Source organism: Cetorhinus maximus, chromosome 5 (assembly GCF_964194155.1).
Source record: "Cetorhinus maximus chromosome 5, sCetMax3.hap1.1, whole genome shotgun sequence".
Taxonomy (NCBI): domain Eukaryota; kingdom Metazoa; phylum Chordata; class Chondrichthyes; order Lamniformes; family Cetorhinidae; genus Cetorhinus; species Cetorhinus maximus.
This window is the reverse complement of record NC_135883.1, coordinates 13,045,571-13,057,762: the sequence shown is the minus strand read 5'-3', so window position 1 is coordinate 13,057,762 and position 12,192 is coordinate 13,045,571. Positions and strand designations below refer to the sequence as shown.

Here is a 12,192-nt window from a genome sequence, read left to right as displayed (position 1 = left end):
CTTTTTTCAGGATCAATTTAGCAATAAGATACAGCTTAACTGATAGTCTGACTAATGTTTTAGTTCTGTGCCTTGGGCGGGGGGGGGGGGGGGGGGTGCGCGAAATTAGATGCAATTTTGCCCAATTTGGCTGTGAAACAGTGGCAAAAATCAATAATGGACAGCACAACCTCCTGTGCCCAAAAGGCACCATGAGTAGATCTGCACTATATTGATTCAGATTCTCCATAGGCCTCCCTAATGGAAACTTGAAACAAATACTCATCTAATTAAGAAAGTAATAAGGGTCCTGGTTATACATTATAGGCTACTGAAGGGCTTTAGATTAATATCATGGCCATCTTAGTTGATATTTTAGTGTCCAGTAGTTTTGAGGATCGAGTTCAGGGAGGTGCTGCAATCTTTACAGGATTGGTTTCAGTGCAGTGTTGGAAGATTGCTTAGCTGAAGCTTGAGGCTGCCAAATGTGGAGGATTGCATTAGCAAGAAAAGCAGCTCAGAACTGGAGAGGCTGCTGGAAAAGAGCAAAGGGGGGATTACGCAGGAGGTATTATTAGCATGTGGATCTTCAGGAACATCAGGGAATACTACCATTATAACCTCAGTTTGTTGTGCACAGTTCCATTTTGCAGGTATTATTACTGGCAAAATGACAAGAATTCATCAATTTCCCAACGGAGGTTGGCAACGGGAAAGAGCTTTGGGGTGTGGAAAAAATGGCTTCATTTTCCATCCATGCACTTGTGTAGATCTGCACGGTTCCTATCACCAACTCAGAATTTTTTTACAACAGGGAGGCTTCTGTTCGTTCAACTCGCCTGTGGCTGCAGCCTGGGAATAATACAGGTCTGTGCCTAGTTTCCTGGCAATAGTCATGCTTTCATTCCGTACCAACCCTCTAAACCAGAACATAAGGTCAGAAGTTAGAAACGCAATAGGTTTTAAAAAAGCATCGACCTGAAACGTTCATTCTGTTTCTCTCTCCACAGAAGCTACCTGACCTGCTGAGCATTTCCAGCATTTTCTGTTTTTATTTCAGGGTTACCAGCCCTGCCTTCCAAGCAAAAACAAAAATAGCTGGAAAAACTCAGCAGGTCTGACAGCATCTGCGGAGAGGAAGACAGAGTTAACGTTTCGAGTCCCTAGGACTCTTCATCAGAAGAGTCTTCCAAGCCCCTCCACCTCCTAATCTGCCTAGTGAATGACGAAATCAAGGCGGAACACTGTGATGCAATCATCCCATCTCCCCGTCCGCGCCGCTTTCCTATTGGTCTGTTTGTGCGACTCCCTCTTGGGTGGCAGCGGCTGTCAATCAGGGTTTGTGGGCGTGGTTTATCAGTTGGGGTTGAGAGACGGTGCGAGACGAAGGCCGAGGCTGTTGAGCGGACGTTGTTTTCCCCACCTCTCTCCCCCCCCCACCACCACCACCACCCTCAAACTATGACTTTCAAATCGGTCGGCAGCCGCCTGTACAGCACCCGGTGCTGCGTCTTTTGCCATGTTCGCACCGGCACCATCATCCTCGGGACCTGGTACATGGTGAGTCCGGGATTCTCGTGGTGCACAGCCGGAAGCGGGCGGAGCGATAAACAAACGGTCGCCCGGAGTTTTGGGTTGGGTTGGGGAACTGAGAGGCGGTTAGAGTCCCCGTCCCCCCTCTCCCCCCCCAATCCGGGATCCGTCTACCCCCCCCCCCCCAACACAATCCGGGATCCGTCTAACCTCCCCCCCCCCCCCCCAAATTCGGGATCCGTCTACTCCCCCCACCCCCAAATTCGGGATCCGTCTACCCCCCCCCAAATCCGGGATCCGTCTACCCCCCCCCCCAAAATCCGGGATCCGTCTACCCACCCCCCCCCCAATCCGAAACTGTGTGTTGGGGGCCCCTCTGCCCGCGCCCCCCCCCCCCCCCCCCCGGGGTTTGGCTATTTTCTTTAGTTCTGATGAAGAGTCATACGAACCCCCCCAAACGTTAACTCTTGTCTTCCCCTCTGCAGATGCTGTCAGGCCTGCTGAGCTTTTGCAGCTATTTTTGTTTCTTTGCCCGGTTGTGTGACGTTCTTTGATGTCATTACTGGGAAATGAAGTTTTTTTTTAAAAAAAAAATCAACAGCTTTACCCGGTTTCAGTTCGTGGTGAGGTTTTTAAATGGAAACAAGCACTTTTTATAAATCAAAATATCTTCGTATCTAGATATCTATAGGTGTGGCTATATTGATCGATCTAATTTAAGATCAGCTACCTTGATAAAGCCTTAACTTGGTAAAGGTGAATTGAAGTGTTGATGTCTTAAGATATACCTTTTCAAAAGGCTCACTGTCAATTAACTGAGGCTTGATTGCTACACTTTTTTCTAGTGAATTGCTTGTTGTTGCTGAATTCAGTTTGTTAACCCTCCCAAAATTACTAGTCTCAATAGAAAGATCTTCATGTATTATGCCAATTACTGTTAAGTCAGAATTTCCTGAGTTCATACTTAGTGGAATTCCAGAAAATCCACCTTGCTTGTTGCCACCTTATTTCCTCTGGAGTAACACAATTCTATTCATCCTTTGCCACTACAACTTTCTCATGGTTTGTCATCTTCATGCTTGACTTTTCTAATTGGGTGCTAACCTGAAATGTGAACCGACTGCCTTCTCTACAGATACTGGCTGACGTGCTGTATATTTCCAACTTATTTGATCCTGTTCTTGTTAGTACCCTGGGAGTGCTCTACAACACAACAGTGACTTCACTTCAAAAATACTGCATTGATTATATAATACATTTTTTTTTAAGCATACACAAATCATGTGCTATCCCTTGTTAAATCCTGCTCATCTGTAACCCATTACCAAAACTTGGTAGTATAGAGGGATCTGGGGTGTCCTGGTACATGAATCAAAAAAGTTAATATGCAGATACAGCAAGTAATTAGGAATGCAAAAGTGTATTTGTTTAATTGGTGTTTATTGCAAGGTGAATAGAATATGAATATAGGAAAGTTTTACTGCATCTGCATAGGGCCTTGGTGAGACCGCATCTGGAACACTGCATACAGTTTTGGACTCCTTATTTGAAAAAAGATATAATCGCATTACGAGCAGTTCAGAGAAAGTTCACTTGACTCATTCCTGGGCTGAGGTGCTTATCTTATGAAGAAATGTTGAACAGGCTAGGCGTATACCCATTGGAGTTTAGAAGAATGAAAGGTAATCTTATTAAAACATATAAAATCCTGAGGGGGCTTGATAGTTTAGATAGCAAGGTTATGTTTCCACTTGTGGGGGAGAAAAGAACTAGGGACACAGTTTAAGAATAAGAGGTCTCTCTTAAAATGGAGATGAGAATCTTTTTCTCTGAGGGTCATTTAGTATGTTGAATTCTCTTCCCCAGAAAGCAGTGGAGGCTGGGTCATTGAATTTATTCAAGGCAGAGTTAGGCAGATTTTTGATAGACAAGGGAGTAGAGGGTTATAGACAGACAGGAAAGTGGATTTCAGACCGCAACTAGATCAGCCATGACCTGATTGAATGTCAGAGCAGGTTCAAAGGGCTGGATGGCCTACTCCAGCTCCAAAGTCCTATGTTCCTATTGCATTGCTTTCAAACAACTTCTTAGTTACCGATTCCTCCTTGCTCTTTGACCTTCTGTTTGCTACTACCTGCAAGGCTATGTTCCATCCCACTTTCTCCTCTTCAGACACTGGCCTCCTGTGTGTTTTCTCTATGTAACGTCAGTGGTTCCTCTGCTTACTGGAATTTTCTTCTTAAACCTATTACCTTGCGACAGATCATCTTCTTAAGCCTCCTCAAAAACTGCCTTTAACCGTCATTGGTCACCTCCCTGTACTCATCCTTATTGCGTTATGTTTTGACTCTCCAGTTGATAATATGTACCAGTGATTGGCACTGAAGCACAACCCAGTTTCAGTTCAGATCTTATCATGGTGTTTTGTAAAATTGAATTCAATCGGTAATGTCATTTGTGGGCTGGCACCAGAGGTGTGACCACAAAAACTGTTGCACATACCTGGCATCCGAATAGGAAACTTACCATGTGACATACGTGTAACTCCAGCCCCACACTGATTGAATTTTATAAAGTACATCTATTGAACTGTCAGTGTAAGCATGGCATTTTAAAACTTGTTTTCTTTAGGGAGTTATGGAAGTATGCCCCAAGAACAATTACTTAAATTGGCCTCAGGTTGTCTTTTCTCCTTTTCACCACCTTGCAAATTGACAATACTGGTTGATTTGTGAAGCACTATATTTGACAGCGCACTGCATAACTGGTCATGATGGTTGGGAAGAGGCTGTATGGACTCATCAGAACTTTAGGCTTTAAATTCAATATATCACTTCTAAGCATTTCCTCCTGCTTTATATTTCCCTTGATGCTAGTTACATTATTGACTGTCCTGGTACTTTAGCTTCACCTTTAGCATCTCACTTGCTGGTTACAATGACTGCTTACTCCTGGTTCTGCTTCTGTCACTACTGTGTTCTGTGGCATTTGTTTTCCTGATTCTAATTTGTGAAGTTTTTATCTTCAATATGTTCAACTGGAAATCAATGCACTAAGGCTTCCTGAGCAATTTATTAGTTTTTTGCTCACACTTAAGGACTTGTGATCTAAAATAAACAGTATTGAACTCTAGAAATATGTAAGTCACTCCTGGAAGTGACCATTGTCTCACTAGACATGATTCTGAAAATCCCACCCTGACCTGTGTTCAATTTGGCTTCATTTTCCTAACTTCATGTCTGTTTGAAAAGACCTTTCTGCTCCTCAAGACTATGACTGGCTTGAAATTAATATTCCCAGGCTTCCTGATGTCACAGTTACCACAATAGTGTGACAAAACCCTTTTTCGATCAGCACTAAATGCATAAAATTACTTTTTGTAACCTTGTGGAGTAGCTTTTCTCTATGAAGGAATAGTATATGCCTAGTGGCTATTTGTCATGACTACCTTTTCAGCATTTCTGCATGTCTATCCTATTTGAATGGTGCTACTGGATTCAATATCCCACCCCCTTTGCCACTGTACTGTGCATTCAGAATGTATTATCTACAGGACGCACTACAGCAAGCTTGCTTTGACTAACTCTGGCCCCTACCACCGAGGACAAAAAGCAGCAGAATCAAGACAAGACCATCACTTACAAGCTCTGCTCACAACTCATGCATTACAAAGTATTTACAGCACAGAATTAGGCCGTTCATCCCAGCAGCTTCATATCAGTTTGTACACTCCAAAAGAGAGCCTCCTCCCACCCTCATTCATCTAATCCCATTTACATGTCTTGCTATTCCTCTTCCCCTTGGGCAACGTACCATATAATTTTTTTTTCAAATATGGGAATTTTAGTCATTCATAGGATGTGGGCGATGCAGTCTAGGCCAGCATTTATTGCTCATCCCTAATTACCCTTGAGAAGGTGGTGGTGAGCTGCCTTCTTAAACAGCTGCAGTCCATGTGGTGTAGGTACACCCACAGTGCTGTTAGGAAGGGAGCTCCAGGATTTTGATCCAGCGAGAGCGAAGGAACGGCGATATATTTCCAAGTCAGGATGGTAAGTGGCTTGAAGGGGGAGCTTACCAGGGGGTAGTGTTCCCATGTGTTTGCTGCCCTTGTCTCTCTAGATGGTAGAGGTCATGAGTTTGGAAAGTGTTGTATAAGGAGCCTTGGTGAGGTCCTGCAGTGCATCTTGTAGATGGTACACACTGTTGCCACTGTGCATTGGTAGTGGAGGGAGTGAATATTTGTGGATGGAATGCCAATCAAGTGGGCTGCTTTGTCCAGGATGGTGCCAAGCTGCTTGAATATTGTTAGAGCTGCACTCACCCAGTAGAGAGTATTCCATCACACTCCTAACTTGTGGATTGTGGACAGGCTTAGGGTGACGGGGTGAGTTACTCGCCACAGGATTCCTAGCCTGCTCTGACCTGCTCTTGTAGCTACAGTGTTTATATGGTTAGTCCAGTTCAGTTTCTGGTTAATTATAATCCCCAGGATGTTGGTAGTGGGAGATTCAGTGACGGTAATGCTATTGAATGTCAAGGGGCAATGGTTAGATTCTCTATTGTAGGAGATGGTCATTGCCTGACACTTGTGTGGTGTGAATGTTACTTGTCAGCCCAAGCCTGGACGTTGTCCAGGTCTTGCTGCATTTGGACATGGAGTGCATCAGTATCTAAGGCATGGTGCATGGTGCTGAACGTTGTGCAATCATCAATGAACATCCCCACTTCTGACCTTATGATGGAAGGAAGGTCATTGAAGATGGTTTGGCCAAGGACACAGTCTTGAGGATCTCCTGCAGTGATGTCCTGGAACTGAAATGATTGACCTCCAACTACCACAACTGTCTTCCTTTGTGCTAGGTATGTCTCCAACCAGTGGAGAGTTTTCCCCCTGATTGCCATTGACTCCAGTTTTGCTAGGGCTCCTTGATGCCATTCTCAGTCAAATGCTGCCTTGATGTCCAGGGCAGACATTCTCACCTCACCAATGGAGTTCAGCTCCTTTGTCCATGTTTGAACTAAGGCTTTAATGAGGTTAGGAGCTGAGTGGCCCTGGCGGAAGCCAAACTGGGTGTCAATGAGCAGGTTATTGCGAAGCAAGTGCCACTTGATAGCACTGTTGATGACTCCTATCACTACTGATGATCAAGAGTAGATTAATGGGGCAGTAATTAGTTGGATTGTATTTGTCCTTTTTGTGTACAGGACATACCTGGTCAATTTTCCACATTGCTAATGTTGTAGCTGTACTGGAACAGCTTTGCTAGAGGCACGGTAAGTTCTGGAACACACATCTTCAGAACCTGTACTTGCCAGAATATTGTCAGGGCGTATAGCCTTTGCAGTGTCCAGTGCTTTTAGCTGTTTCTTGATATCGGGTGAAGTGAATCGAATTGGCTGAAGACTGGCATCTATGATGCTGGGGACCTCCAGAGGAGGCCGAGATAGATCATGCACTCGGCACTTCTGGCTGAAGATCGTTGCAAGTGCTTCAGCCTCATCTTTTAGCACTGATGTGCTGTGCTCCCCCATCATTGACGATGGGGATATTTGTCGGGCCGACTCCTCCCAGTGAGTTGTTTTATTGTCCACCATCATTCATGACTGGATGTGGCAGGACTGCAGTGCTTAGATCCGATCCATTGATTGTGGAATCACTTAACTCTGTCTTTCACTTGTTGCTTATGCTTATTGGCACACAAGTAGTCCTGTGTTGTAACTTTACCAGGTTGACAGCTCGTTTTTAGGTATGCCTGGCATGCCCTCCTGCACTCTTCAAGCCAGGGGATCAACCTTGGTTCAGTGGTGGTAATGGGAGAGCGGGGATTGTGCCAGGCCATGAGGGCTTAGATTGTGGGCTGCTGATGATGGCCCACAGCACCTCATGGATGCCTAGTCTTGAATTGCTAGATCTGTCCAAAGTGTATCCCATTTAGCATGGTGATGGTACCACGCAACACAGTGGAGAGTATTCTCAATGTGAAGACAGGACTTCATCCCCACAACAACTGTGCGGTGGTCACTCTGACAGATACTGTCATTGACAGATGCATCTGCAGCAGGCAGGTGGTGAGGATGAGGTCAAGTAGCTTTTATATCTCCACCTGCCCTCGCCACCTGCCACAGACCCAATCTAGCAGCTATGTCCTTTAGGATTCGACCAGCTCAGTCAGTGATTGTGCTACCGAATCACTCTTGTTGATGGACATTGAAGTCTCCCATACGGTGTACATTCTATGCCCTTGCCATCCTCAGTGCTTCCTCCAAGTGGTGTTCGACATGTGGGAGTACTGGTTCATCAGCTGAGGGGGGACAGTACATGGTAATAAGCAGGAGATTTTCTTGTCCATGTTTGACCTGATGCCATGAGGCTTCATGGGATCCAGAGTCAACGTTGAGAACTCTTAGGGCAATTCCCTCCTGACTGTGTACCACTGTGTTACCATCTCTGTTGGGTCTGCCCTGCTGGTGGGACAGGACATATCCATGGATAGCGATGGTGGCGTCTGGGACATGATCGGTAAGGTATGATTCCATGAGTATGACTGTCAGGTTGTTGCTTGACTAGTCTATGGAACAGCTCTCCCAATTTTGACACAAGTCCCCAGATGTTAGTAAGGAGGACTTTGCAGGGTTGACAGGGCTGGGTTTGCTGTTGTCATTTCCAGTGCCCAGGTTGATGCCAGGTTATCTGTGTGGTTCCATTCCTTAACCCATTTTCTGTAGTGGTTTGATACAACTGTGGCATTCTAGGCCATTTCAGAAGGCATTTAAGAGCCAAACACATTGCTGTGCACCTGGAGTCACATGTAGGCCAAACCAAGTAAGGACAGCAGTTTTCCTTCCTTAAAGGACATTAGTGAACCAGATGAGGTTTTACAACAATCGACAATGGCTTCATGGTCATCGTTAGACTTTTAGTTCCAGATTTTTTTTATTGAATTCAAATTCCACAGTGGGATTTTGGGTTGCTCGGGGAAACATTGCCCTCATGCTCATCTAACTTCCTATGCTATTTGCCTCAAATATTCTTTTGCACTAGGCCTCACTAGATTGACTTGGACATGTTGCTGTTCCTTTATAATAGTTGGGTTGACATCCTGTATTTCCCTGCTGCACACATTAGCATAAGGGCTGCAGAGAATGAGAGCGTGGATGGTAGATGTGGTTGTGGCATCTTTGATCGCATCTCAAAACCACTTTGGAGAAAAGCTGCTCATCGTTTGGAGAATAGATAAGTTCTTGAAGACTAAGTTCGTTTGTTCTATGCTTTGGGGCCTGAGGTGAGGCTGAAGAGGCACGGGATGATAGAGGGACCCTTTGAAAATGGCTTGCCCAGGCGGGATAAGGAAGAAGGAAAGAGGATCCTGTGCTTTATCTTGCCCTCCAGGAAAGTTTTGGAAGAAGGAACTCCCTTCTTAACAGCACTGTGGGTGTACCTACACCACAGGGACTGCAGCAGTTCAAGAAGGCAGCACACCACCTTCTCAAAGGCAATTAGAGATGGGCAATAAATGCTTGCCTAGCCAACGACGCCCAAAGCCTGTAAATGAATTATAAAAAATAATCAGCCATTTTGGGTGATGATTGATATAGTTTACCCTGAAATAGATTTTGTGGAAGAGTTTACCCAAGTTTTGCAATTAATCAGACAAATGGGAAAATGTATTTTAGTCCTGAATGTTTTATATTGTATAAATGTGGTGGTGGTAATCAGGGCGGCGGCGTGGGTGGTTTATAAATCAGAGACACGAATGTACAATGAAAAATTCCACAGGAAGGCATTGAAGGGAACCTTGCAGCAACATCTGGTCATTATCACATTACTGTTTCTGGGAGCCTGCTGTGTGCAAATTGGCTGCTGTGTTTTCTACATTACAACAATGAATGCAATTTAGAAGTGCTTTGTTGGCTGTAAAGTGGCTTGAGACATTCATCAGTTGTGAAAAGCACTATATAAATGCAAGTCTTTTAACATATTTGTTAATTTGGGCTTTGTTCCCTTGCACCTTTGTTCTGCTTATGTATGCTTACCTGGCTTCCAGTATCTGAGGGCCTTGTATATCCAAGACTTACATCTTTGTCCCTCCCTTGGTATAGCTCCTCTAAATTACTTAACCGGAAAATGTGTAGATGGTCCATGTTCTACCATCACCTCCAGAAAACAAAGGCACAGAGAGAGACTAAAACTATGGTCCAGATTTATTCCTAAAAGCAGAAAGGTAGATATGTTACAATTGGGCAAAAAAAAATCAATCTTTCACTCTTACTACCTGGGTTGGTAGTCTTAAAACTGACACTATTCAGAGATTTTACAGCTCTTGCTCCTCATTGAAGCTTCTCTGAGGAAATGAATGGGATTTCATGCCATACCTGTAGTTCCAAATTTGTACCAATAGATCCCCCTGGATTATTTGGTCCTAATTTTGCATTAAATTGAAAATTTTGCACAAAAGGTGTGTCTATTTTTGAATATTGAGCACATCCCTTGATATTATGTGCAACTTTGAGCAGAGTGCTGGAGTTGGGTGATTGAGGAAGGGGGTGCTCCTTTGCTTTTGCCTTTTCTAATTTTTTCACCTTGTGGGAATTGGTTCTTGCTCTACTACAGGGTAGAAGCTAGCTGTTTGGTGAGTATCTTGTAAGTAGTTAAGGTCGATTCTATTCCTAAGATTTAAAAAGAATACAAACTGGCAGCAAGGTTAAAATATATATAAAATTAATTGAATAAAGTAACTTAAGTAGTTAATAAAGATGCATTAAGGATGGCAGGACAGGCGATGTCACAGCTGCAGCATGTGGGAGCTCATGGATGCCAGTGTGATCCAGCTGTGATAGCTGTAAATTGAGAACTGGAAGGGAAGGAGGAACTCATGGAAATTACAATCACCAGGGAAGCAGTACTTAGCAAATTGTTGGAGCTAGGGCCTGACAAATCCCCGGATCCTGATGGACTTCATCCTAGCGTCTTAAAAGAAGTGACTGGGAGAAAGTTGATACGTTGATTTTAATTTTCCAAAATTCCCTAGATTTGGGAAGACTCCAATAGATTGGAGAATAGCAAATGTAACTCCTTATTCAAGAAGGAAAAGAGAAAGCAGGAACCTACAGGCCAATTAACTTTTCATCTGTCATAGGGAAAATGTTGGAAGCCTTTATTGAAGATGTTATGGCAGGGCACTTAGAAAAAAATCAAGGCAATCAGGCAGAGTCAGCATGGCTTTGTGAAAGGGAAATCATGTTTAACCAACTTATTAGAGCTTGTTGAAGGAGTCACATGTGTTATGGATAAAGGGGAGCTGGTAGATGTACTATACTTAGATTTCTAGAACGTATTTGAAAAGGTGCCACGTCAAATAATCAGAAAATAAAAGCTCATGGTGTAGGGATTAACATACGGGAATGGATAGAAGATTGGCTGACTAACTGGAAACGGAGGGTAGGCATAAATGGGTCTTTTTCTGGATGGCAGGATGTAACGAGTGGTTTGCCACAGGGATCAATGATGGGGCCTCAATTTTTTACTTTGATGAAGGGAGCGAAGGACTGGTTGCTAAATTTGTTGATGACACAAGGGTAGGTAGGATAGTATGTTATGAAGAGGGCATGAGGAGGCTACAAAGGGACATAGCTAGGTTAAGTGAGTGGGCAAAGATCTGGCAAATGGAGTATCATGTGCGTAAATGTGAAATTGTCCATTTTGGCAGGAAGAATAAAAAAGTATACCATCTAAATGGTGAGAGATTGCAGAGCGCTGAGTTTCAGGTACCTGGGTGCCTTCATGAATGAATCACAAAAGGCCAGTATGCAGGTTCAGCAAGTAATTAGGAAAGCTAATAGAATGTTGTTGTTTATTGCAGGTGGAATTGAATATAAAAGTAGGGAGTTGTTTAGTTGTACAGGACACTAGTGAGACCATGTCTGGAGTACTGTGTACAGTATTGACTTCCTTACTTAAGGAAGGATGTAAATGCGTTAGAAGCAGTTCAGAGACAGTCTACCAGACTAATACCAGGAATGGGTGGGTTGACTTATCAGGAAGAGTTGGACAGGCTAGGCTTGTATCCATTGGAATTTAAAAGAGTAAGAGGAGACTTTATTGAAACCTTTAAGATCCTGAGGGGCCTTGACAGGGTGGATGTGGAGAGGATGTTTCTTGTGGGAGAACCTAGAACTAGGGGGTCACTGTTTAAAAATAAGGGCTCACCCATTTAAGACAGAGATGAGGAGAAATTTTTTGAGAGCCGTGAACCTTTGGAGTTCCCTTCCTCAAAAGGCTGTGGAAGCATAGTCTTTGAATATTTTCCTGGCAGAGATAGACATATTCTCTTATTGAATCGTGGAGCAGGTTCGAAGGGCTGAGTTGCCTACTCTCCTAATTCGCATGTAACTTTGGTTTCAATTAACCATCAAAACTTTAGCCATTTATTACTTAATTTGGCTGATGCAGGCAAAATATTTAAATTTGACTCTGGCTACTAGGACACCGTGCCATTTTGTTTTGTATGTTATGCTCTTCATATTTGGACATCCCCATTCTCTTGACAGTCATGCCTATAACTGTAGACACCTACCGCTAGCTAGAGCTCTACAGACTGAATATCCTTATACCTGCAACATTATTAATGCATTTGGAAATTTGCTTTGTCATAACTTTCCATGGGCATCCACTAGGTT

At 43.7% G+C, this 12,192-nt stretch overlaps 1 protein-coding gene across 2 annotated transcripts in view; it reads left to right on the top strand.

Moving 5' to 3' along the window:
• Positions 1-1,319: 1,319 nt before the first annotated feature.
• laptm4a (lysosomal protein transmembrane 4 alpha) overlaps positions 1,320-12,192 on the top strand; it is a 32,955-nt gene continuing 22,082 nt past the window's right edge. Inside the window, exon 1 of one of the 2 annotated variants that reach the window (XM_078541544.1) lies at positions 1,320-1,539. In XM_078541544.1, coding sequence (XP_078397670.1) covers positions 1,441-1,539 — 99 coding nt within the window. In that variant the 5' untranslated portion in view covers positions 1,320-1,440. The remainder of the gene's footprint in view (positions 1,540-12,192) is intronic. The other variant, XM_078541545.1, reaches the window with a different exon arrangement.